The sequence below is a fragment of the Oncorhynchus kisutch genome, linkage group LG3 (genome assembly GCF_002021735.2).
Source record: "Oncorhynchus kisutch isolate 150728-3 linkage group LG3, Okis_V2, whole genome shotgun sequence".
Classification (NCBI taxonomy): Eukaryota; Metazoa; Chordata; class Actinopteri; order Salmoniformes; family Salmonidae; genus Oncorhynchus; species Oncorhynchus kisutch.
The window spans coordinates 44,027,086-44,054,671 of record NC_034176.2 but is presented as its reverse complement, the minus strand read 5'-3'; the positions used below and the strand labels follow the sequence as shown (position 1 = coordinate 44,054,671).

Here is a 27,586-nt window from a genome sequence, read left to right as displayed (position 1 = left end):
TTTCCCCCATGAAAGGAGCTCTTGTCTCCCTCAGGAGGAGCCCAGCAGTGGTTCCTCTGGCTCTTCTGCCTCTTTGATGATCAAGTGTGACCGTGAAAAAGTCTCTGTATCCTCTTTGTCTCCAGGAGAGAGGCAGCCAGGAGTCACCGGAAACTGTAAAATATCAATTATTGCTAAGAGGATGGATGGTTTTAGGCTACAGATGGGGGAAGGGAGCTATATGTCTGGTTCTGAAAGCAATACTCTAGGGCCACTGTGTGATGTTTGTGGGATGGTAATGATAATATTTTAGCACGCAAAAGGTTGACTGAGGGATAGGTTCACAGATGAATGTGAGAGGTGAGAATGTCCATATAGCTACATGTATCGCTTTTATTTCAAAGAAGTAAATAAAAAAAATAAAAAATATTCAACGACAATAAAAAACTGAAAATCAGATCAGACAAACAAACAAAACAGAATGATGAGTTACAAATATACCATATCACCGATAATGTTTCTGCAGCGTTATGAGGCCCTGCTTAAAAATATGTACTGTAGCCTGTGAAAGCAGGCAGAGGCCAGTCAGTCAGATATAAAAAGATGTGTTTTCTGCTTGCTTAAATTGGCACTTTATAATCACACAACTCATATGGTTTTAGTTACATGTACTTAATAACAGTGGTAACACAATAATGCACATCCTGTATAATCCTTTGAAGTTTTGATATTGTATATTTCCTGCGGACAAAATGATAGCAATTGGGAAAGTCGATAAGAAAAAGAGAGTTAGGCTATAGATTCCTGTGGAGCTATTAATGCCAGATAAGTTTCACTCTGCTTCATGCAGTTAAGTGTTAAACAAACAACAACATCAACAGAAAAAGGGAAATGACAAGCCAAGGGCAACTTTACAAAGTACATACTCATACTGTGGCTGCAGAGAGCCTAACACAAAACGATCAAATGTAACATGAAAGCCAGTTCATTGACACACACAAAAATAAGTAGCAAAATAACTCATATAAGCGCAGCTTACAAACATATACAATTATACTGATACAAAAACACCTTCACGTGTCGAAAAAGAACACTGGCAAAGAGTAGGCTGGCTGTACCATTAAAAAAAAGAAAACATCAAAGGCACCAAAAAAATCCTAAGCACTATCAAATAGCTCTGAAAACTGTGGAATGTACAGTAAGTCTGAATCCACGGTCTGACCACCACTGCCACTTTTGTTCTACTTTATATTATGCAGATTGGTTAATTGTTTTTTGGTTAAGTGTTGTATTTATATTCCATACTCTTTTCTACTAGCTTCCTCTTGTAAATGTAGTAATCCTCATATGTATAAAACCAGTCAAACTTAATGCAATATGAAATGTTGATTAAACAATACATCCCTTTCGGGGTAAGTGTTACCCTTGATTCAATAAGGCCTCTTTAACCAATTAGCTTTAATTAGCTAGCATTATTCAGCTACTTAGCCACACTGGAATTCAAGTTAAGGAAAAGGCAACCTTCTAATGTAACATGACTAGATTATCTGTCAGGTAGGTGGATGATTAATATACTGTTAAAGAATGATTGAAGTATCAAAATGTAAGTATAATATTTAATCTGGAATTCAAACATGACTTCAACCTTTATAAACAACATTATGATGAGAAATACCAGATAAGCCAAGGCCTCTCACAGACTGTTTCTAGTGGCCAAAGACCTAGTGGCAATACATCTGTCTCTATGTGCTTCTTAGAAAACAATGGCTGCAGAAACAATGCACAGAAGCATTTGGTATAAGGAACATTGCCTACCCACATGTATTAGTGCGTAAGAATCAGGCTGAAAACGATTGAGTGGGAAAGAATCTAAGACTAAGACATTTACACTAGCTGTTCCATAGGCTTGACGAAAGAACATAACAGCATCTTAGCTTTCTTTAGCTGCTTTTACAGCCTATCCAGGTAATATAGTGCGTGCCTTCAGAATACAGGGCTATTGCTCTGTTAGGAGGGGAATGACAACAAGTGCTTCCTTAAAAGTTTGCATTGATTACTCATTTCATTGTCAATAAACTGTGACTGACAAATTTGTGGAACAAATGTACTGTACTTCAGCTAAAACATTAGATTGTGGACAACATAGCAACACAACAAAAAAATATACAAATAACTCAACAATCTCCTTTATGGAGTGTTCCTTATTGAAACTGGCTAATTTAAATCAAACAGACAAATACTGTATTTGTATTCTCAGTACCTTGTTTCAACTTGAGACCTCACTTTGCATAGATTACATTTCTATTGTTGTATCACATACAATGTTGAGGAAAAACATTTTAAATTACAATTATTGTCGGAAATTCCTATATAAATATAGTGGTGGGCATTGGAGGGATATAGTATAGATGGAAGAAAATAGAAGATGATTGCTTGCCGCTGTCAGAACTCTTCCACTGCCACAGTTATGTCCATGTAAAAGTGTAAAACTGATACATTGCAGGTATATGAGTTCAATATAATACAAACACACTCCCACACCAATGAGAAGAACCACAATTTAAACAAAGTTCTACTTACTTTTCACTGGTCCCGGACACACAACACACACACACACACATAATAAATTCCTTTGATGAAAAACCACCAAGTCCTTTTGCATGTCTCATTTGGAAGAAAAGTAATTAATTCCCCATTGTCATGTGTGTGAGTAACAATAAAAAACCCTGGTCAATAGGTCGGAGTAAAAAATTGTCTATTTGATTATCTGCGGAGGCATAATTGCTGTCTTTGTTGGTGTCTTAGTTTCCAGAGCAGTATCCAATGTCCCTTCCTTGCCTCTCTTTCTGGGAGGCTTTTTGATGGGGGTCTTCTTTGGCGTGACGTTCACTGCTCCACCACCACCCTCTCCCACCCTGGAGCCGTTCAAGTCCTGCTTCTCCGGGCTCTTGGGGGCGACCTCGGGGGTGGCTGGGTCCCTTGTGGGGACCCCCACACCCACCATCTTCTGGAGGCTGGTGGTGGTGGGCAGCAGAGGCTTGTTGGAGCTCTGGTGGCCTGGGGTGGCCGGAGTGGTCCGCTTGGCCTTCTGCGGAGGAGTGGGCTTCTCCCGGTCTCCTCGGTCCCGGAAGGCTGGGGTGGGCAGGCCGTTGGTCTTTACCAGGCCGGTGCCCTCATTCCGGTTGATGCTCTGCGTCTTCTCCTTGAGCTGGGCCGCCAGGAGTGTGGCGGCCTCGGAGTTCATGTGTGGGTGGATCACTTTGGGGCTCTTGGGCGGCTCCTTGGGGTTCTCCACAGCAGCTGCCTTCTCGGCCGCCTTCTTGTCAGAGTTGGAGTTGTGGAAGTTACCGATCTTCTTGAGAGCGTTCTGCACCACTCCATTTATGTGCTCCATGTGGTTAATATCCTCCCTGGACCTTCCCAGCCGGTGGGCCTTGTGTTTGCTGGGGGAACCATTGACCTCCGTCCCCTTCCCCTCCTGGTTCCTCTTCTCCTTGGACGTCTCCTTCAGCCTCTGCCTCTCTTCACTCTTGGCTGAACTGTCGCTGGAGCTCCTGGTCGTCCTCTCCTTGGGCACTGTCAGCCCCTTACACCCCTGGTTCAACTGCTCCACCTGGGGGGGTGTGGTACCCCCGGTGTTCCCATGGATCCATGACACCTTCGGTTTGGTGGAGGGGTCTGGCGGGCGTGGTTTGGTGGTGGTCTTCCATCCCGGGGACGGTGGCTTGCCATTACCTTTGACCTCTATTGTAACTGTGCTGCCACCCCCATCCTCTTCGTCCTTGGAGTTCTTGGAGAGGTGTGCAATGCGAGCATAGAGGGCCCCAATGGCCGACTCAGAGCCACTGGTGGAGCCCTCGCTGTCAGAGGACTTGAGCAGGGTTGCTTCGCTCCCGTCCCCAGCCTGAGGCTTGTTGATGGTGGTGCTGGTAGCGCTGGTGTCTTTCAGAGACGTGTACTCCCCTGCATCGTCCTCACTGGGCACAGCTGCTGCGGATGGCTTCTCAGCTGCTGGCTTCTCCTTACTCTCATTCAGTGACTCTATAGGACAGTAAGATATATAATTGATGAGAGTCAGGTTTAGTTTGGATGGTAATGGTGATCATACGTAGGTGGTCAGAATATGAAGTTTATTTCCAAAACACTATATCCACACATGTTTTACTTTTGATTTTATCAGAAATTATCGCTTATGAGTACCTTCATGTGTGTGTAAAATATGACTGTTCTCAGATTTTGTATTCAAGACCAGTGGTGTAGTGGAGGGTATACGCAGGTATACGCTGTATACCCACTTGTTTTTCAGTGGGCATTGCCTATACTTACTTGTTAATTCCCATTGATAGGTATCAACGTAGTGTAGCGGAGGTATAAGCCGTATCAATTAATAGGGCTGATGGAACAGATTGGAATGTTTTGCTTCAAATGTTGATAAACTATTATTTGTTCACATTTTAGGCGCAGCAATGTACACATGGCAGTAGACCAATCCGTGAATGTTCCAAAATGCAAATTGCGGGAAAACACCATTCTGAAGTGCGCACTGCACATGCAAGCGGTTTCATGGCCAGAGATTGAAATACAGAGTTGGAAATACCCGTTACAAAGAGGTGGAATTTAAAGATGCAACAATTATCATGGGTTGGTAATATGATTAGGATAATGTCTTTGGCTGCTAGATAATGAAAGAAAGTTGAAAGAAAACCAATAGAACAGGAGAATGCATACGAGTAAGTCTTTATAAAAATACTTGCCTCCACATTTCTATGGTGGGATTTTTGCTTTAGGCTACTTTGAATCAAGGTAAGACATGCCTCATAATATGAAGTAAAACGTCCAGGTTTCAAACAATTAAGGAACAGGGAAAATATAGTGATGCTATTGATAGGCCTAACTGTCTTCTGGTAGATGGAAAGGCTTTCCTAAAAACCTTCTCTATTAAATGTTAACTAGCTACAAAGTAGCCCATGCCTATCTGTCAGAATGATATCATGATGATTATTTGCATCAAATCAGTGGTCTTTTCTTTTGCAAACTCCATATCATATCCTACAGAAACACAGCTAATCAAACAATTTTTACAAGACCTCAAAAGTGGTTTCCTGATGTGCATTGTTATGGATTTTATTTTGGTTTTTCTGAAGAAAAGAAAAAGGTGTGACTTTGAGAACAAAAACCTGAAAAAATGGGGGAATAGTATTAGCCTACTGAACAGTACAGTTTGGGTTGACCTGACTGTGAAAGACCAATATGGGATGTATAATTTTAGGTCATTCAGAGTGTATGTCACTGTTTGTAATATAATGTTTCACACAGGGCGCCATTTGGAAAAATGTAGGTAAAATGAAAAGAAACACACTTCTCGAGGCACCACTACACCACAGTTCAAGACACTTTATATATCAGCAGGAATGGAATGGAATGTTCATATCCTGTATATTTGACTAAGATATGTTGTCTCACCTAGCTATCTTTAGATGAAAGCACTTACTGTAAGTCACTCTAAGACAAGAGCATCTGCGAAATGACTAAAATGTCAAAAGTAAACGTTTTACATACAGATCTCATTTGACTCTACTGAATACATTTGACTGTGTAAAACCTAGTAGTACTACTTATTTCTCTGAAAGTGAGGCGGAGATACAGCATTTTGCAAAAAACATGATTATTTGTCTCTCTGAAATTAATCCATCAAGTAATAGATTTTAAACAAATACATATATGTTATTGCCATTATTAGATAGAGTGTTTTTTCACTATCATAATTTCTTTAGCCTCTCTGCGCACCGAACCCGTTAGCGGGATGAAATTCGACATCGCTACATAAATAGTCATATTAAACATGAATGAAAATACAAGTGTCTCACATGTTTCGAAAGCCTAGAATCTTGCTAATCCAACTGCATTGTCAGATTTAAAAAAGGATTTACTGCGAAAAATACGATGCGATTATCTGAGGATAGAGCCCCATAAAAAACAACTATTTCAACCAGCAGAGGCTTAACAAAATCACAAACTGCAATAAAATAAATTGTTTACCTTTGACGATCTTCCTCTGTTTGCAATCCCAATGCTCATTGTTACACAATGAATGGTCTTTTGTTCGATACATTTTTTATAGCCTAACACGAAACATTTTGTGAACCGCTTGTGTCGTGAATTCCGTCTCATTCCATTTTCGATGACACATTCGATGTAAATACACACACTAAACGTGACTTTTCCAGTCCTGTTTGGTTTCATTGCAATCAACTGGTTTGTTTGTAACACAACCAAACCTGATGGGTCATTTTGCGGGACGTATTGACTGAAAGAAACCGATTTGAAGACAACAAGTAATGACATCATTGTGCACCAATGATATGACCGCTGTTTCGTTGATTGACTGTATTTTAACCCAATGACCACTGATTGTCTTGAAATCTAGCTGGGTATATAGCCAATGAGCTGAGGTAAACGGCAATATGTAATGTTTATGTGTTGGAAGACCAACCCATTCGCCATTGATGATTCATTTCGGAAGGAGCCATGCATGTTACGCACAGCATTGTTTTGGTAAAGCGCATCTTCAGCTGTTTATATATCAATCAGTATGGCGACTAAGTCAGGGAAAGCTAAATATAAGTCTAGATATACAGATGTACACACAATTTTAGAAGAAATTGATCGGGAAAGTGAGACAGAGATTGTTGGAGGACGATTCATTTAGCGATTCCCAAATGGAGGAATATTTTTTGAACGGAGAGGACATCGTTTTGGACTGGTAAGTTCTTCTCATGCTAATGCCGTTGTTTGAAATTAATAATATAAAATAGTATTTGTGATTTTTAAAAATTTTAGTAGCAATATATAAAAATGTAATGTAATGAAATGTGAGATGCGTGTGTCTGCCGCCCCACCCCACCCCCACATGAAATAGCCTATTTGATGCTGTTGAGGGGAGGGCAGGCCCACAACAATGGCCAAAGTGAAATGGAGACAGTAGATACAGTTGGTCTGTTGTAATATAATAAAGACAGTAGATCTAGCTGAAATGTCATAATATAAATGAGACAGTAGATCTAGCAGGTCTATAATAATATATTCAACCTTATGTTGCCTGTACTCTATATATATATATGTGTTTATTATACCTGTTGATACAGGGCTCATATGTGAAACTATTCTAACTGAACATTTTCTTTCACAGTGACACTGACTCCGAATGGGAGCCCCCAGTGCCAAGGTGTCCATCCCCCACTGAAGCTGGTTCATCCAGCTCCTGCCACAAGTGGTGTTCATCTGCCCAAATTTATTTCTGCAGGCATGGATGTGCCTCAGGGCCAAAAGGGCACAGCATGGAGGCGTCGCTGTGTTCTTTGCAAAATGAAGTCCCCCATCACCTGCACCACATGCTTGGTGACCCTCTGCTTTACAGCAGAAAGAGACTGCTATGGCACCTGGCATCAGCAGCACAATATTGTGTAGATGACTGAGGGTCTTTTATTGAAAATATTGAAAGTGTTATTTTGTAAATGTTTCTATTTTTTTCATGTTTTTTCTAAATTTTTGGTGTGTGTGTGTTAGAATACAATTTTGGTATGTTGTATATAGTTATTCCATTCAAAATGTATAACCTCACCAATTTGGCCACTTGGGTACATTTGGGCTACTTGTGTGGGACACCTGGGTGAATTCATGATAAATGTCATGTAGCACACCCATTTTGGAAGTTATCATTCTAAAACTTTGCACAAGGACTGTTGCCCTCTTGTGTTTTCACTGAAATTGTCCCCATCATCCTATCTGAATGTTTGTTTTGTCTTGTTCATTTTAAAGATGATGATACAACAATAAAAATGAAAAAACGTATTCACAGTTTTTTCATTGTATTATCTAGACCAGATCTATTGTGTTATATTTTCCTACATTCAATTCACATTTACACAAACTTCAGAGTGTTTTCTTTAGAATAGAATATGCACATCCTTGGTCCTGGGCCTGTGCTACAGGCAATTAGATTTGGGTATGTCTTCAGGCGGAAATTGAAAAAAGTAGGGGGGTAGTTGTAAGAGTTTAAACATTAAAAGCTAATTTACCAACATTTCTGAAAATATGCAGTGCCTTCGGAAAGTATTCAAACACCTTGACTTTTTCCAAATTTTGTTAGGTTATAGTGATATTCTAAAATGTATAAAATACTTTTTTCCCTCATCAATCTACACACAATACCCCATAATGGCAAAGCAAAACAGGTTGTTAGAAGGTAGGTAAACCTTCGCCCCAGTCTGAGGTCCTGAGTGCCCTGGAGCAGGATTTCATCAAGGATCTCTCTGTACTTTGCTCCGTTCATCTTTGCCTCGATCCTGACTAGTCTCCCAGTCCCTGCCGCTGAAAACATCCCCCCCAGCATGATGCTGACACCACCATGCTTCACCATAGGATTAGTGCCAGGTTTTCTCCAGACGTGATGCTTGGCATTCAGGCCAAAGAGTTCAATCTTGGTTTCATCAGACCAGAGAACCTTCTTTCTCATGGTCTGAGTCTTTTACTGAGGAGTGGCTTCAGTCTGGTCACTCTACCATAAAAGCCCGATAGGTGGAATACTGCAGAGATGGTTGTCCTTCTGGAAGGTTGTCCCATCTCCATAGAGGAACTCTAGATGTCTGTAAGAGAGACCATTGGGTTCTTGGTCACCTCCCTGACCAAGGCCCTCCTCCCCCGATTGCTCAGTTTGTCCGGGCGGCTAGCTGTAGGAAGAGTCTTGGTGGTTCCAACCTTCTTCCATTTAAGAATGATGGAGGCCACTGTGTTCTTGGGACCTCATATAGACAGGTGTGTGCCTTTCCAAATCATGTTGCATGTACTACAGGTGGACTCCAATCAAGTAGAAATATCTCAAGGATGAGCTCAATTTCAAGTCTCATAGCAATCGAAAAACCTGTTTTTGCTTTGCCATTATGGGGTAATGTCTGTAGGTTTCTGATGATTTTTATTTATTTAATCCATTTTAGAACAAGGCTGTAACGCAACAAAATGTGGAAAAAGTAAAGGGGTCTGAATACTTTCCGAAGGCACTGTATAGTGTTTTTTAATTCAACTCTTCATATACAGTATTAGTACATCAATAGGGATAAAGGATGCTTATATGAGGCATGTTCACATTATTTAGAATGAGTGTACATCATATTTATCTTCTTGAATAATATCAAGAAATTTTGAGGCCTCCAAAAACAATAAACTCACGGGGGTGTCTAAATGAAATAATTTATAAACTGATAGCCACGATGCTTTCCACCAAACTACAAGGAGAGATTCATGAATTGGATGACTTTAGCATTATATTTCCTGTTCATTGTTTCACATCAACACAAGGGACAGGGCTCGATGGCACATGTTAAGGATAACTATCATATCGCTCTAATTAGCTTTGCAGAAGTGTGTGACTCAGTGCTCAGTCATCCTAGTACGTATTCTTCCTTTACACTTTGTGACAAACAAATCCCACTCCAAGTGTGTGTGTGTGTGTGTGTTCAAACATCTGTGTGTGTACATGTGTATGGGCATGCATCCATACGTGCCTGGATGTGTTTATTTGTGGAGTAGCTGTGGCTAATCACAGTGTTTATTGTTCTTTCCTGATGACTCACCTTCATGGGGCACACATTGTTTAGACAGGTCCGTTGTCGTTTGTGTCCGACCGTGTGCCTCTCTCTCTGTGTGTGTGTGTGTGTGTGTGTGTGTGTGTGTGTGTAATGACTCACCTTCATGGGGTACACAGTATACGGGGCCATCATCGCTGAGTTCCTCCTCGAAGGAATCAAAAGACTCCTGGGAGGACCAGGAGGAAGGGCAGGGCTGCTCAACTACAGAAGGGGGCTCGATGAAGCTGCAGTTGAATGTGTTTTCCGGGTCGTGGTGGGCTACTGGGGGACAGGGAGAGAAAACAAACACAGAGAAGCAGGGGTCAGAGAGAAGTAGATTGACAGGACTACCTTACAAGAACAACAGATCGAGAGAGATGTTGTGGAGTGTGTTGATGTTGTCAGGCACGGTACCGTCTGGCTTGAGTTATCTAGAATGTTTCAATAGTGTTTCATGTAGATTTTTTTTTGTGACAGTCTGCATGATTCTACATTCCTTGAAGAAACTGCTATTTACTGAGAAATACGTTCAAGTTTTTTCTTTAGTTATCATTCCAATAGACAGAAAGCTCCATTTCCTAAAGGTAGGTACTTTCCCTCCCTCCCTCCCTCCCTCCCTCCCTCCCTCCCTCCCTCCCTCCCTCCCTCCCTCCCTCCCTCCCTCCCTCCCTCCCTCCCTCCCTCCCTCCCTCCCTCCCTCCCTCCCTCCCTAAAATGAATTTAAGTATATACTTGGGAGTCCTTCTCCCAGTGTTATAGACTCTCTTGTTCATAAGGAGAGATAAACTGGTCAGCTTCTCTCTCTCTCTCTCTCCTCTCTCTCTCTCTCTCTCTCTCTCTCTCTCTCTCTCTCTCTCTCTCTCTCTCTCTCTCTCTCTCCCTCCCTCCCTCCCTACCCTCCCTCCCTCCCTACCTCCCTCCCTCCCTCCCTCCCTCCTCTTTAGATGTTGATGCATTCTGCTGACCCTTCAGTCTGGGGACAGCTGTGTTCGTGTGGGATGTCTGTGGTTCCTCTTCTCCTTTCCCCAACTGGCTGAGGACTGACTGTGTGCGTGTGTGTGTGTGTGTGTGTGTGTGTGTGTGTGTGTGTGTGTGTGTGTGTGTGTGTGTGTGTGTGACTGGGCGTTAACTGGACACTAACCACATCAGATACATCAATTTACACCCTCCCCCCTCTACTGGATGACACACGAGCCCATCCGTTTGTTCTCCACTAACACTAAGCTAAAACTCAACCCTCTCTTGGCTGGAAGTTCCCCTCCAACTCTCTATGTACATGATTTATTTGACCATTTTAAACACAATTCAGCCACCCAAGTGGATTTACTGCATTTAAAATCATTGTGGATAAATCCAAAAAGTTTTACAACGTATTTCCATTGTGATCCTTATTGTGCTATGAGTTTATAGTATGAACGTTGTGGCATGGATGTCATCTCCCAAACTGTAAAACAACTGACCTCTGCTAACACCAACACAACCAGGTGTGGTACAGCTCCAGCTAAATGAGTACCAGGAGACGTGTAAATGCAAGAGCAGCATTATTTTATTATTCTCACAGCACTTGTTAACTAAGCCTTGGGTTTGGGGGGGGGGGGGGGGGGGCGGTTGTACTAAGCTAACATATGGAATTGTTTTAAGATGGTCATATCATGGATCATTTAGCTTTTAGATTTGAGAATTTTAGGACCCCTGTAGGTATCAGATTTTCTTGGCAATACAGATAGTCCAGAAATGCATCATTAGGATTTGGATTTGGAAGTGTCTCTCCTATATTCCGGAGATATACGAAAGCTTAGGATTTTTATATATATTTTTTACACATTAAAACAAAACTAAAGGTTTTAACCGGTATGGGGTTACCTTCAGTCCTGCGAGTCCTGTGACACTTGTGCTGGTCGTAGAACAAAAGGGAGAATCGTGTTTGTGGGAGTCTCATCTTTCCATAGAGTGGTGATATTAGTCTGTACGGTTTGGATGATACAGACAGAATTTGGCACATCGGCGGTACCAACTTCAGACAAGTCCTATGTGGATGTCATAGAGCAAAATGGACCACACCATCTTGTTTGTGAGAGTCTCATCTTTTCCATATTAGCTTGTAAGCTAAACCGTTCAGACACTACAAACTGTACGTTTTCGTGAGAAGATTTTCGGGATGTCTCCAGGTCTGACAAACAGTGACATAGGTGGATAGCAGTTAACCTCAGATGTTGAACAGATGGATTTTGATGGGAATCTTTTAATTTGGTTAATTAGATTGATGCAAGGGGACTTTCTATTTTGATGGGAATTTCCACTGAAAATGGTGGGTACTATGTGGATATCCTGCATACTGCAGAGTCAAGCAGAAAGTGACTATTTGTCTATTTCTCCATACTTCTGAAATTGTTCCAGGCAATATATCAAGACATCCCAGTCTTGTTCAGAACTCTACATAATGCCGCCATGGTGAAGGGATTAAATGGAGGAAATTGACTTGATGTAGATTAGTTGGATTGTAGCAATGGCAGCCGTTAGAAACAATATAATATAAACAGTGCCCATCCAAATATTTATCCACGGACACAGAAAAGAAAGGCCAAGGAAATTCTTTCATAGCAGCTTTTCTTCCAGCTGAAATTGTTTTTGTTCAAATTCAATAAAGTCGATACATAAATAAATGGCAGACTTTCTGTTTGGACGGTATGCACTTCATGACTATTGTAACAGCTCTGCTATGCTAGAGTATAATGAACAGACGACTCCAATGCCATGGAGGTACAATGTCCCAGTTGACTTAACCAATGTCTGTGCAAAACTATATTAGTCAGTACTGATGCAGTGTCCAATAGGTATAGCATACTGTAAGTAACCTCAATTGACCAACTAACCAACTGGCTCTTTATTCCATACATTCTCTTTCATGAAACAGTGAACAACTGCTGTGCTTGAATGTTCACACCAGACTTAAAGTCTGGAGCCGGATGGATTTTTCCGGGAGAGACAGGGCAGCAGCGAAAGCCCAAAGCTCAGCCTACAGAGTCCATTGGACAACTGTGCATTTCTGATGAACCCCAGCTGTACAGGCCTATCATAGCTGCCTGTGAGGCCAGCTACACTGGAGCAGGTGGTCCCGCTCCACATCACTTTTCACAGGAAAGCATTCGGACATGCAATTGCATCCCAAATGGCACTCTATCCCCTATATTATAGTGTACTACTTTTGACCAGAGCCCAAAAGTAGTGCACTATACAGTATAGTGAATAGGGTACCATTTGTGACACACACACACACACAGAGGACTACGAAATGGAAATGGGGGAAGGCAGCCAGCCGAGCGTGAGATAGCTAACTATAGTATAGGGCGTGGAATAAATATGCTTAGAATGGAATGACAAACTATAAGCAGTGTAGAGGTTTTAGAAGAGGAGGGGGGATGGGAGAACGTTTATGTAGGAAGGAGCGGAGGAGCTATATGAGCTATGCAAAAGACAGAGCAATTGTTTTCTTCCTCCCTCCTCCTCCTCTTCCTCCTCCTCCTATTCCTCCTCCCTCAGTTTCTCTTTACATTGGTCTTGGATTGGGTGAGAGTTTGGGCAAAGACACCATAAATATTTTCTTCCCCCCTCCTCCTCCTCCTCTTCATCTTCCTCTTCCTCATATTCCTCCTCCCTCTGTTTCTCTTTACGTTTGTCTTGGAACGGTTGAGTGTTTGTGTAAAGACAGCATAAAGGTTTTCTTCCTCCCTCCTATTCCTCCCCTTTTTCATCTTTCCTTTTGTCTTGCCACATCTGTTGTTGTGTGTTGACCACAGTGTGGGTAAATCATAGGTCTGACACGGGCTGGGGTAAATTTGGCCACTTCCTGTTTCGAGTCCAGTGGGCCTCCTGTGGAATGTTGAAGGGACTGACGGCGCCCCAGGGAGGGTAGAGTTTCAAAACGCTGGCAGGCAGGCCACGCTTCTGTGGGCAGGCAATGAGGAAAGCAAAGCAGAGCAGAGCGTCCTGGCTCTCGAGATGGAGGGAGAGAGCGAGAGAGAGAAAGAGAGAGAGAGAGAGAGAGAGAGAGAGAGAGAGAGAGAGAGAGAGAGAGAGAAGCTGACCAGTTTATCTCTCCTTATGAACAAGAGAGTCTATAACACTGGGAGAAGGACTCCCAAGTATATACTTAAATTCAGTCAGTTGTCATTTTATAGCTGTGTGTTGTCATGTCATGAAAACTTAGAAAGAATTGGTTTTGGTTTGAACCAAAAACTCTATTCTACTCTCTCCAAATTCCCAAAGTGGTAGTTTGTTCTCCTTGATTTGCTTGATCGCAACCCAGACATGGCACGATATGCTTTGTGCAAAAAATTATGAAAGGGCTTGTTTGTTTAAAAGGTCATGCGCATAGACTTTTAACAAAAAAATCTGGTGCCTCTGGCGGATTGTTTATAAGTTACAGTAAACTTTGAGAATGTTTGTGCAAAATGATCTTAAAATGTCCCATGATAACTGGATGACAAAGACAATACTGTTCCCGTGTGTGTTTCTACGCAGGCACAATGAAGACCGCTGCTAGCTGAAATAATCAGCTAAGGAAGTGGAGAAGAACATGCTACTCGTTGTGAAAGAGGAAAGAAACAAGGTCACCGCTTTTTAACTCCTTCCCCATCACTGATCTGAATTGGTAAAGGTAACTACAATATATCCCACAAATAGGGCCTTTCTTAATTCCAAAATTTAGTCAGAGCACTGTCAGAGCTCTTCCATCCATGCATTCAGAACCAGTCTAGATAGCCATGACTCAATTTAACTCCTACATAGCAGAGACAAAGCAGAACGGCACAGAATGTGGCCGTGTTTGAAATTTCTAGAGATTCCAGAAGGCATCTGGGTAGACAAAGGAGAGTTCTTCAGTATGTAGGCAACATGTAATATCCTTTAAGCTGACTTGAGATGGGTCCTGACAGACAATCCTATCCCAGACCACGAGACCATCCTCCACTTCCTTCTCTCACTCCCTCCACACAGACAGACAGGAGCTACTCTCCCTCCTCTTCCATCCACGTTGACACAAACAGAGCAGCCTTTGATAAAGTATCACTCAACACCACTCAGACCTCCCGAGCATCACACCACTACACTGACCCATTCTCTCTTAATAACACTGCCTTCAGCCCAGCAGAGTAGGAACTCAACTCACTTTCTTAGGAAGGAGGGAAGGAGGGAAATGAGTAAAGAAAAGAGAGAAAAAAAGAGAAGGGCCTGTTTAGGGTTGTAATAATATGAACACATGGTATTTAAGGGTGCCAAGAATAATAAGCCCTGCAACCAGTGCATTCCTCTCAGATGAAACCCCATACCCATTTGGCAGCCGCAGTACACTTTTCAACCCTATTCATTGTCTGAAAACCACTCCACAGAGAGTCGCAGAGAGAAGTATCACAGAGCAAAGGTCAAATGAAAACGCTCTCTCGCCCTTTTGCAGAAGAGTTAAAGAGGCGTGCAAAGATTATGACACAGAAACTATGGGATCATCCAGAGACACATGGAGCATATACACAAACAAACAAGAGAGTATCGTATTGAAGAAAGTGGCTGTAGCTGGATCCCGAATGACACCTTCTACTCCCTATATAGTGAACTACTTTTAACTAGGGCCCATAAGGCTCTGGTCAAAAGTAGTGAATTATTTAGGGAATAGGATGCCATTTAGGATGCAGGCTCTGTCTTGGCATGGTTGAGGCGGTAGACTATGGGGAGGAGGGATTGGTGCTTACCGACTACTTTGGGCAGCTTCTGTCGTCTCAGTGGGATCTGGGGGAGTTTGGTGCTGATTCGGCTGAATCTTCCACACAGGATCCGCTTGGCTTTTTTGCTGTTGGTAGAGTTGTCTTGGTCAGGACTGAGGGAAAGAGGGAGGGGTGACGCCATGGAAAACATACTAAATTACGAAACACCACAAACTGATTCAAATGTGGGTAATGTTCATCTGCATTGACACGCTTGCAGTACAAGCAACATTTCATGGACCACGTGAAGAAAAAGACCACACACAATATCATGCTGACCCATTTTTGATTTGGCTACAAATGATATGCTATGCAGGGCCTGCCGTTCCTCCTCACCATGTGAACTAACCAGGAAAGACTTTAGGCCCTTATTGTAACTTATAACAAGGACCCAGATATAAGATAAAAGGGCAAACAACTATTTCAAAGGATAGAGCCATCTGCATGAGCTACTAGCAAGGAAGGCAAATGGCCCACTCTTCCCTTCCAACAAATCCCATCCCTCGCACCACACCAGGCCCGTGTCTGTCACTCACTTGTGGTCATCTTTATTTCGGCAGAGGCAGCAGCAGCAAAGCAGCGAGAGGAGGACAATGAGCAGAAAAGAGACCAGGGTTCCTGCCGCGATCACTCCCATCCGCTGGTTGGGCTCTGAAACAGCAGACAGACACAAGCAGGGATTTTTGGGTGTGCCACACTGGTGCAGACTGCCAGTGCCAACCAGAGCCATTTGTATATCTGGTACCAACTAATGTTACTCTCTGTCAGAACTCCCTGAACTCCCAGAATCAGAACTCTGGAGCTGAAATTCAATCTGTCCTGCACTGTGTTGACCCTCCACACTGTGGAAATACTGTAGGCCTATCGTTAAAGCGAGAATTAAAGAGATAGAGATATCCAAATTATCGACAATGTGGAACAGACAAATTGACTTCCATCTATTAAATCGCCACCCGCATTATCTATCTCCTGTTGTGGATTCTACTTCTGAAATATCTGTCAAACCCCATCTTTTCACTTTTCTCTCACTCCTCTACTACACTCCCTATACCGCCATAATTCATTGATGATTTATTAGCACCCCTCCCTTTCTAAGCTGGATGCACTTAAACAGAATAGCAGTCCATCTGTTGCATAAGCATCTCTCAGGGTGTGACCGAAATGGCACACTATTCCCTACATAGAGCACTATACTGTTAACCAGAGCCTTATGGGTCCTAATCAAAAGCAGTGCACTGCATACGGAATAGGATGCCATTTCAGACGCACCCTTAATTTCCACAGTATACATGCACTGTGCAGCCAGATGACGCCATCAGTGAGATAACCTATAAGTTAGCAGATAGATAAATACTGCTGACCCCTGGCCCTCTACGCCCCTCTTCTGTCATAGAGGCTGTGGATGAATGGATGTGTGGCCTGGGTGTGGCGTGTAAGGCCTCTGTGTTCACAGCTGGAAAAAGGAAGGGACTAGCCTGGCAGAGCCCAAAGGCCTGACCTGGTGACATCATCACTGCTTCCCAACATGTCCATTTGGTAACCCTGTTTCCTCAAGCTGCTCTCCTCCCTCCATCCCTTCTCTTTTCTTCCTCCAGCTCTCTCTTCCTCTTCCTCTTTTCTCTCTCTCCAGCAGGACAGGAACAGGGCCAACAAACACAGAAGTAAAAAAAGGACACCAGGCAGTCTGGAAACACCGTTAGGCTCAACTACTACATTGACCTGAATTGACATGTGTGCTAGTGCTCATTGTCTCCCCCATAAGGCTCTGGTCAAAAGTAGTACATTATATAGGGAATAGGGTGCCATTTAGGACAAACTTGTCCCCGTCACCACTATCAACTGGCTATTTAGACAAACAGTACAAGCAAGGGGTTTGGGACCTTCATGTGCAGTGCACACATTTGATATGTTCCCTATGGTTTCATGCAGGGGTGTGTTTTCTTTATGTTGTGCCTTTCTTTCCAAAATATAAAAACGTCTTTATCACTAGAAGCACCACGGTTTGATGCCGCAAGTACTCTGCTAAGAATGTACATTTTACATTTTAGGTCTTGCAGTGTGGCTGGCTTCAAAAACAGTGACCTAACATTCACCCAGATCTGTAGAAGTGAATGAGGTAATAAAGAGAGTGGTTCCCTTACGTAGTTTGCAGGTTGCAGGGTGTATATGTGTGTCTCTGTCTCTCTCTGTGTGTGTGTGTGTGTGTGTGTGTGTGTGTGTGTGTGTGTGTGTGTGTGTGTGTGTGTGTGTGTGTGTGTGTGTGTGTGTGTGTGTGTGTGTGTGTGTGTGTGTGTGTGTGTGTGTGTGTGTGTGTGTGTGTGTGTGTGCGTGCGTGCGCATGTGTATGTGCACATGTGTGTGTGACTAAGGAAAGAGAGTGGGTTGGTTTCCTTACGTAGGTTGCAGGCCCCAGACATTGGGTTGCAGTTCTTGTCGTGACAGGAGCAGGTCTGGGCACAGTTCACTCCATACTGACCCATCTGACACGTCATATTGCAGCTAGAAGAAAGAGAAGACACTAACAACTTAGTTACTGTGTCCATGCGATGTGTCCATGCGATAAAACTATAATAAATATATTCACGTCACCAAATAATCTATTAAAGCACATTGTTTTGCACATTGCCGGAGGACAGCAAGTTTCCATCCTCGTCTGGGTACATTGACTTCAATACAAAACATAGGAGGCTTGTGGTTCTCACCCCATTCCATAGACTTACACAGTAATTATGGCAACTTCCAGAGGATGTCTACCAACATATCAGAGCTCTTGCAGCATGAATTGACATGCTGTCCACCCAATCAAAGGATCAGAGAATTAATATAATACTGAAAGCATAAGCTACAGCTAGCTAGCAGTGCAGTGCATACAATGTGGTAAGTAGTTGACTCAAAGAGAGAGAAAGACAATAGTTGAACAGTTTTTTACGAATTAATTTCTTCATAAATGAAGGAGAAGCAAGAGAGAAAAAGAGAGGGAGTGAAGGAGCTAGCTATATTTATTTCACTTTCACTTACTTAGCTAGTAAAATACAGCTTGCTAGTTTAGCCTACTCAAACACCCGGCTCAAAAAGAGAGGGATGCTATGTTACCTATCTGGTTATGCAACACCGGAACTCTTCCAAGTCAAGGTAAAGCTTTTGGTTTGATTAATTTATTGCCACGGGGCCCGCCGGTGTAACTGGTACACTGCTTGCTAACTGTACACTGTACTGCATGATCGTAGCGGGTTTACTAATGTATTATTTGTGCACATTAGCTTTCCGAGCCAAAACTTAATATCATAACCGCTAATAGCTACACACAGCCTACCTCGTTGTCACCAGCCTACATCGTTGACTTGACGGTAGCTAATAATGGTGACAGCAATGTAGACTGTGTGTAGCGGTTAGCGGTTATGATATGAAGGTTTAGCTTGGAATGTTTTTTTGCCTAGTCACAGACTGCTAATGTGTTGTGCACTGAAGTCCACAAGCGAAGGGAAAAGGTGAGTGGAGGAGAGGGCGTAAAAGCGAGAACGAATAATCCAAAACTCAAATCGATCATGCTGTTTTATGCGGCTGCTATGAAAGTGAACTGTGTTTGCGTGTGATCAGGGGTGTATTCATTTCACCGATTCTGTTGAAAAACTTTTCTTAAATGAAAACAAACAGAATTAAACAGGAATAAACATACCGGATTTTGTCCAATATAAATTCTTGTTTGCAAGTGTTTGACTAATGATTACACCCTTGATCAGCTAGATGCAGGCAAGATTGTGCAAGGCGGTATTGAAAGTGTCAATGTCTGTCACCGTGCTTACTCAAATTTCTCTCGAACTTTGCACCTAAATTGTAAACTTTCATTCATAGGCTAGGTTGTAGCAACCACATGATGGGTATAGGGAAAATGTTAGTATCATGTAGTAGCCTAAACCTGTCAATGCTACAATGAGCTGAGTGAATGGAGTATGAATGATAGTCATCCAATATGCTGCAATAGAAATAAGGCCATGTTCATTAAAAAAAATTGTCCTCCCTCATCTTAAATGGCCACTGCTCTCTGGGTATTGTAGCCATGAAGGGAAGCGTAAACATTAAGATGTTTTGGTGAAAGGTGTGACTCACTAGGTCCCGTAAAATCCCGGCTCACACAGGCACTCTCCGGTAGCAATGTGACAAACGCCGTTAAAACAGTGGCTGCAGTCATTCTCACAGTTATCCCCATAAGTCCCGTTGGGACAGCGCACCTCACACCTACCGACCAGGGAGACAAAACAGGAATGAATGTTGTTTATTATGATCATTGTCACATCAGCTGTGAGTCATGTCTCAGAACCATTAGCACAACATGAAAGCCTGTGCCAGTACAAGTTCAGGTATTTAAATAGTAATTATAATGCAGTATCTATGTAAATTACATTTTGACATGCTGAAAAGTAGACAACAATTGACATTTTCTCTAGCTTTGTATTCAAGTGTATATTAGCATAACTGTAAGTCTTTGTTTGAAGTTATGTTTTCAAGTGTTGTACTAGAGCAGGGCTGTTCAATGTCGGTCCTGGAGGGGCCAAAACACTCCTAGTTTTCATCCTCTCCTTCGAATCTGGGACTGATTTAGACCTGGGACACCAGGTGAGTGCAACAAACTACCAGGTAGAAGCAAAGAAAACTGTTTATGTGTGTGTATGTGTGTTTCCATTCCATTCTCTCACCTGTCCCCGATCCAGCCGGGGTTGCAGTGGGAGCACTTTCCGTCGATGCGGTTGCAGAAGTGGCCATCTTTACACGGGGGACACACATCCAGGCAGTTCTCTCCGAAGAAGCCTGGCAGGCACATCTGATCACACTTGGTCCCGTTCCAGCCCCTCTCACAGGTCACACACCTCCCCTCTGTTATCTTACAGGGCTGCTGGCCTTTACAGTGGCCACACCTGGAGTCAGGACATGAAGGGAGAGAGGGCATCAGGATGGTGGGTTGAGACATTTGCCTACAAAACGGCACCAAATTAACATAATATTCCCTATGGTGCACTATTTTTGACCTGGCCTATTGACAGCAAAACTATTTGGTAACATTTTCATAGCGAATCTTTGTGTTGGTATCTACACAGTTTAGGGGGCCCTGTATATACATTTCCAGGACTGCCTTTTCTTATAACATCTATGACATAGAGGTCAGAGAAGTGTGGGAAAGCGGCTATGTAGCAGCTCATGTATAACATGAGATCTGCAGACTTTGAGCAAGGTAAATCACTTAACCTGAATGGCTTCAGCATATTGGATGATTATTATGAGATACTGTGAATACCAATTCCACAGTATCGCCCCAATACACTTTTACCGATCATGTTTAAAGTAACTAACTGTCCAGTAAAAATCTCACTTTTAAAAATGTATATTCTATTAATTCATACCCAAATAATGCTGTTGACTCTTCCTGGGCTCCCGAGCGGCAGAGCAGTCTAAGGCACCGCATCTCGGTATTAGAGGTGTCCCTACAGACACTCTGGTTAAAATCCAGGCTGTATCACAACTGTCTGTTATTGGGAGTCCCATAGGGGGGCGCACAATTGGCCCAGCATTGCCGGTGTAGACTGTCATTGTAAATAAGAATTTGTTCTTAACCGACTTGCCTAGATAAATAAAGGTTAAATAAATAAAATAAAAAAATCCTATACTCGCATGAATAATTTTTATGACCGGTATACGCCCAGACCATTCACTCATATTGTAATTATTTATAGGTCATATTTTATAGAAATCTGTAAACACTGGACAATTATTTTAAGATATGTTATGGGTTATCAGCTGGAGCGTATGTCAAATCATATTTCTAATCAAAACTCCAAAACCACAATATAATGCGTATCAGGAAAAAAACATTAACATTAAGATCCTTGGGGAAAGAATTAAGAGAAATCCCTGTTAATAAGAATCCACGGCTTTTCAGTTTCCCATCTGTTACACTATGATGAAAAATGTCTTATCTTCGGTCATAATGACACAGAGTAATGTTCTCCAGTGGTTCCTCACCTATTCCTGCAGTTCTGTCCGTAGAACCCTGCGGGACACGGTTCCCTGCAGAACTTCCCCCGGTACCCCGGTGTGCAGGTACATGAGCCATCCGCCTGGTTGCACTTCCCATGGATGCACTGACAATACCTCTCGCATCGGGGGCCCCACAGTCTCTCCCGGCACTGGCAACGACCCGTGAACTGCTCGCATGGAGAGTTATTACAGTTACACTGGATGGCACAATTCCTCCCCGACCAGCCTGGACTACAGTTACACCTTCCTGTGTTCTGGTCACACACAGAGTTGAGACTGCAGTAGCAGTTGTTTGCACACTGAGGGCCCCAAAAGCCATATTGGCAAGTGCATGTGCCTGTGTCCTGGTCACACTTGCCCTTCTGGCAGAGGCAGGGCTTCTCGCAGTTGGGCCCCCAGCGGTTAGGGTTGCACGTGCACTTGCCCGTCACGTCATCACACTGTCCGTTGGGAAAGCATTGGCACTTGCCCTTGCAGTCTGGGCCCCAGAACTGGGTGGGGCACTCTGAAAAAGGAGGGATGAAGTAATATCAGGATATTATGGTGAGAACATCATAAGCATTACACAAACATTTCTTTGATGCCTTATACAGTATCTAGGTGAATATGTCCTTTCTAATGTTTTAGGACAGGACGTGTGAGATGTGTCCGAAAAACAAGGTGCTTACTTGTATCACAACTGGCTCCGAAGTATCCATGGCGACAACGGCATTCATTGGGCCTAACGCATACCTCATTTTCCTTACAGGTGAAGTTGCCTTCACAGAGAGCTAGGGGGAGGATGTACTGAATCACTACATGTCCACATATTAAACATTGAGGGCTGGTTTCACCAAACCGAGAACCTCCATTGAAATTGTTTTTTAGTCCAGGACTAAGCTTAATCTCTGTCCAGGAAACAGGCCCTAAGTGATATAAACATGTACAGTCGAAGTCAGAAATGGACATACACCTTAGCCAAATACATTTCAACTCAGTTTTTCACAATTCCTGACATTTAATCCTAGCAAAAATTCCCTGTTTTAGGTCAGTTAGGATTACCACTTTATTTTAAGAATGTGAAATATCTAAATAATAGTAGAGAATGATTTATTTCAGCATTTTTTTCTTTCATCACATTCCCAGTGTTTACCTACACTCAATTAGTATTTGGTAACATTGCCTTTAAATTGTTTAACTTGGGTCAAACGTTTCGGTTGTAGCCTTCCACACGCTTCCACAATAAGTTGGGTTAATTTTGGCCCATTCCTCCTGACAGAGGTTGTGTAACTGAGTCAGGTTTGAAGGCTTCCTTGCTTGCACACGCTTTTTCAATTCTGCCCATAAATATTCAATAGGATTGAGGTCAGGGCTTTGTGATGGCCACTCCAATACATTGACTTTGTTGTCCTTAAAGTATTCTCTAAAAAGTAAGATCCTTGTACCCATGTGCAATTGCAAACCGTATTCAGGCTTTTTTATGACAGTTTTGGAGCAGTGGCTTTTTTCTTGCTGAGCGGCTTTTCATGTTATGTCGATTCTTTCTTGCTGAGAGGCCTTTCAGGTTATGTCGATATAGGACTTGTTTTACTGTGGATATAGATACTTTTGTAACTGTTTCCTCAAGCATCTTCACAAGATTGATTTGCACGTTTTGCACCAAAGTACGTTCATCTCTCGGAGACAGAATGCGTCTCCTTCCTGAGCGGTATGACGGCTGCGTGGTCCCATGGTGTTTAAACTTGCGTACGATTGTTTGTACAGATGAACGTGGTACCTTCAGGCATTTGGAAATTGCTCCCAAGGATGAACCAGACTTGTGGAGGTCTTTGCTGATTTCTTTTGATTTTCCCATCGTGTCAAGCAAAGAGGCACTGAGTTTGAAGGTAGGTCTTGAAATACATCCACAGGTACACTTCCAATTGACTCAAAATATGTCAATTAGCCTATCAGAAGCTTCTAAAGCCATGACATTATTTTCAGGAATTTTCCAAGCTGTTTAAGGGCACAGTCAACTTAGTGTATGTAAACTTCTGACCCACTAGAATTGTGATACAGTGAATTATAAGTCAAATAATCTGTCTGTAAACAGTTGTTGGAATAATTACTTGTGTCATGCAAAAAGTAGATGTGCTAACCGACTTGTCAAAACTATCGTTTTTTAACAATAAATTTGTGGAGTGGTGGAAGAACGGGTTTTAATGACTCCAACGTAAGTGTATGTAAACCTCCGACTTCAACTGTACATATGAAAATACTGTGCTATGATGTTGATATGCTGTATACATACGTGTCAAACATTCCTCTCCTATCTGCCCCCACCCGCTGCAGCACACAAAGCCTGGTGACCTGACAGAGAGGAGAGGAAATATGAGTGTGTCAGAGAGGAAGAAAATAAGCAAGGAAACTTAAACAGACACTGGAATATAACAACATGCCACCACCCTGCACAACCACTACTATCCTGTCATCTCCTCAGTCCTCACATTTGTCCTTCTTGTGGCAAACGCTGAAAACTCTAAACGTCTGCGCAGCATTTGTTCTGACTTTATCCATATGCTTTCCATGTGTAAAGAAATGGGTAAAAATGAATAACACACTTCTCACATAAACATCCTTCTCTCCAAAGCCCCTTCAACTCGACCTCTCCTGCCAGGCCTGTCAGCAGTCAACAGTCAGAACAATAGTAGCCTCTGAAGTGCTAACCCATGGAGACTATAGAAGAGCAACTCTAGCAATAGCTAGCTAGCTACAACCACAGTTCAAAAACAATGTTTTCTTTCAAATACTTTAATGTGTGATTGAACCTACCAGGTGTACCTGAAGGGTGATGTTTTGCACTTTTGGGACTATCCCATTGATCCAGTGTGTCAGTCAGTCTCAATCAAGCACAACTTTGGTATCAGAAAGAACACAAATACTGTTTAAAGATGACCCCACGTCTAGCCAGGAAGGAGTGAGGAATGAGTTTAGAGAGGCAGTCTTTGGCGGTCTAGTTTGAAGCAAAGCTAGATCCCCTCCACTCTGCTCTCTTCTCCTCTCCGCACTGCTCTGTCAGGAAAGGACAGATGCTTCTCTTCTTCCTCCCACACCACTGACCTCCCAGAGGCCCCCGCCACACTTTTACTTCCTCTAAAGTGTTGGGGGCGGAATTCTGCCTTCAGAAGCAGACGTGCACACAGACACACACATGCGCTGTTTTTCCCCTCTAAAACCTGCCATTTGTTAAAAACACTATCTCAGCCTCTCTGTTTTGTCTCAGACCTGGGTCTGTCACACAGAGGGAGAGTCTAATGGATACTGGTCTTATTTAGGCCTACTATTCTGGATTGGGTCTAAAGACGCAAGAATGAGCTAATACATGGATAAAAAGCTGTGTTGGTTTATTTATACCTCACAAGAAGCTGTTTGTAAGGTATTAATAAAATCTCCTTTCAGTGAAGCATTTCCAATGTGGTCAGTGGTATCTGCGATTTTAGATGACCCCGTCTGACCTTTGACATACAGCTCAATCCATCACAACTCTGGAAAATAACACATTATGTTCATTTGCGTAACAAATGTGATGCTTTGAGATAAAGCAGGACTCACATTGGTCTCTCATTATCAAAGCAGGACCCACATTTGTCTTTTGTTACTCAAATTAGCCTAAACGTTATCGGCCACTGTATTGTTACATTTGGCACTTTGAACAGTGTTCTAGTACTGAACACTTCATTCAACAACATATTATTTGTTTCTCAACACTGAAAAAATCAGATAGCAACTTTTCTCAATTTCTGTGTTTTTTTTTTCTCACTTTCCCATGGTACTTTGTGATGCATTGAATACTGACAAACAATGATGTGTGAACCAACGTTGTTAATGTTGTCAATGGCCCCCACTACAGTCAGCGAGCTGATTTAGTAACACGAGGACACAGATAGGAAGTGCTAAGCAGCAATGATAAATGAACAACTACTTCCCTCAATTCTTCCTGTGAGCAGTGAACCCAGTAAAGAGATTAAACAAAATGCACAAACGAAAGAAAATGATACGGGTGGTGCATTGCAAAAAAATAAATCATCCACGCCAGTTAAAACACTAAGAATAGGATTGTGGTAGAGACTTTAAATTGAGAGTGGGGCCAACAGTAAATGTGTGTGATTTCATTGAAGATAAAGGATTGAGAATAGTTTACAGTAAGCACTAACACTCCTCATGGATGCTAAATGTTAAAGTAATGACCCTCAAACCAACTAGACATTTGGGCAACAACTTTGACAACAAAGGACGTGTTTTGCCCATGAGACACTGTACATGCTCACCATTGTCTATTGAGGCACATTTCATCACGTTCTAACATGAAAAGGTAAGGACAGGCACAGGCAGGGCCCAGGGGTCTACTTGTAATGTCATTTAAATGTGTATAATGCCAGACCACAGAAGGGCTTTGACCTCTATAATGGAATGCCAAAATGATAACAGATTTCACACACTCTGGTCCTAGACCGACCCTCCTTGGACATGTGGTTTTCAGTCTGCATAGTAAAGGTGCTAACTGGTGAATAAGAAATGTAGGCTTAAGCTAACTTGATGCACCCCCTGTCTACAAGTTCAGTCTACAACTTACCTTTGTTTCTGGTAGCTGCAGCCATACAATTGTGTGGGGTAATTTTCAGCCATATAGCTGATGCCACGACTTCAGGCCAGTGACACTAAATATATAAGGCCTGGAAGCGCCCCCTATGTGAAATTATAGAACATTACCCACGGTTCCAGATGTAGGTAGCATCTGGATGGCTGCTCCTCAGATGGACTCCTCCTTGTGTAAGGAGAGTGCATATGAAAAGAAATATGACCAACTAGCCTACACAATATCGAAAATGAACTGTTTTAGGTAGTGGAGGGCAAGAGAAACCGAGTCTAAAACAAAGTTTTGCAATGTGAGTAGTCAATACTCAAAGCACAATAGTTCAGAATTTGACCTGAATAATCAACAAGTAGCCTAGTAGTTGCATCGCACTGAGAGCGATAGAGGCAGGCAACTCCTTTTTTTTTATCGACAGAAGCCCGTTATTCCGCGTCCGCAGTGCAGCTATACTTACCCTGGTAATTTGCATACATTTCTGCCTTTCGGATTGAGTTCTTGGCTAAAACTCAAAGAAAAAAATGAACAAACCACCACAACAACTTCAATAATGATCTTCAATTCCATTTTACAAGAAACAGCATCCTTCTAGATGTCTCTTTCTCTCCGCATTCCTCCTCTCCAGAAAACGACAATTGCCCCTATTCTTCTGCTCTCCAGGGTTGCGTTTATAATCCACGGAGGTAAAAAAAAAATAATGTTTTGTTATTGTGGGAACTTCAGAAGCTTTATCCAAGTATTCGAGATATGATCCAGGTTCCAGTTGGGGAGAAAAGGCTTAGCACTGCGCCATCTACGCCATCGACGTACCCAAGAGTTGAAAGAATGTGTAGCGACACCAAACCACACAGAGCACAGTTCCAAAGAAGTTATAAAACCCAAACTTGAACACGCAATTCGATCTCCTCGAACGATTACTTTCCTTCATTGCTGATTTGTAATATTAAAACATTCATTATCCCATACATTTTCAGAAGAATAAGGAAGAAGGAAAGAGGCATCAGGAAAGTAGCGGAATCCAACGGGCATCCTCCTCCGACAATAAAAGCATCCGCTTATTGCCACCAACCATAACTTGACCAGAAATATTATGTTTTATGCCCAGTGCTATGGAACAGGTAAAAACTAAATCTTTGAAGTGGTCGAGGCAAAGATTCCCTTTTTTTGTTGTTGCTTTTAAATCAAAGATTAATAACGTGTTATTGTCTTCTCTTTCTATTGCGCTGTCATGAGTGGCGGGGGGCAGGCACTTTCTGATTTGTTACTCTATCCTTGCCTGCAGTTAGTTAGTTACACAGAGTTAAGTGAGCATACTTTTCGTGCGCCACAGTGGATTTATTTTCAGAGAAAAGAGGCGATAAGCAACACACAAAAGTGGGTGTGCCACATGGGGACAATATGATATAGGCCTAGGTCTCGTTCTTCAATGCCAACCTTTCCTCAAAATATTAAATATAATACATAGGCCTACTACTACTACTGCTACTGCTACTACTACTACTTACTACTACTAATAATAGGGTGAGTATTGGTAAAGTGGGACATTTTCTGACACAGAATGGATGATAGAATGGATGATTGTCCTAAAA

The 27,586-nt window shown here is 42.4% G+C and overlaps 1 protein-coding gene across 3 annotated transcripts; it reads right to left on the bottom strand.

The window, feature by feature from the left end:
* Window positions 1–352: 352 nt before the first annotated feature.
* On the bottom strand, window positions 353–27,288 carry LOC109883460 (scavenger receptor class F member 2). Of its 3 annotated transcripts, none has more exons than XM_031806759.1 (11): window positions 26,455–27,288; window positions 23,658–23,716; window positions 22,057–22,158; window positions 21,374–21,893; window positions 20,053–20,271; window positions 19,466–19,594; window positions 17,754–17,857; window positions 15,895–16,009; window positions 15,347–15,471; window positions 9,723–9,881; window positions 353–4,020 (listed from the first exon to the last, which is right to left on the bottom strand). In XM_031806759.1, the coding sequence occupies exons 1-11, from the start codon at window positions 26,562–26,564 to the stop codon at window positions 2,735–2,737; spliced, it is 2,928 nt and encodes a 975-aa protein (XP_031662619.1). In that variant the 5' UTR covers window positions 26,565–27,288; the 3' UTR covers window positions 353–2,734. The 3 variants fall into 3 exon arrangements, with proteins under 3 accessions (XP_031662619.1, XP_020331100.1, XP_020331091.1); XM_020475511.2 differs by having other exon boundaries at window positions 9,723–9,884; window positions 15,347–15,444; window positions 26,455–27,287; XM_020475502.2 differs by having other exon boundaries at window positions 9,723–9,884; window positions 26,455–27,286.
* Between the last annotated feature and the right edge of the window lie 298 nt (window positions 27,289–27,586).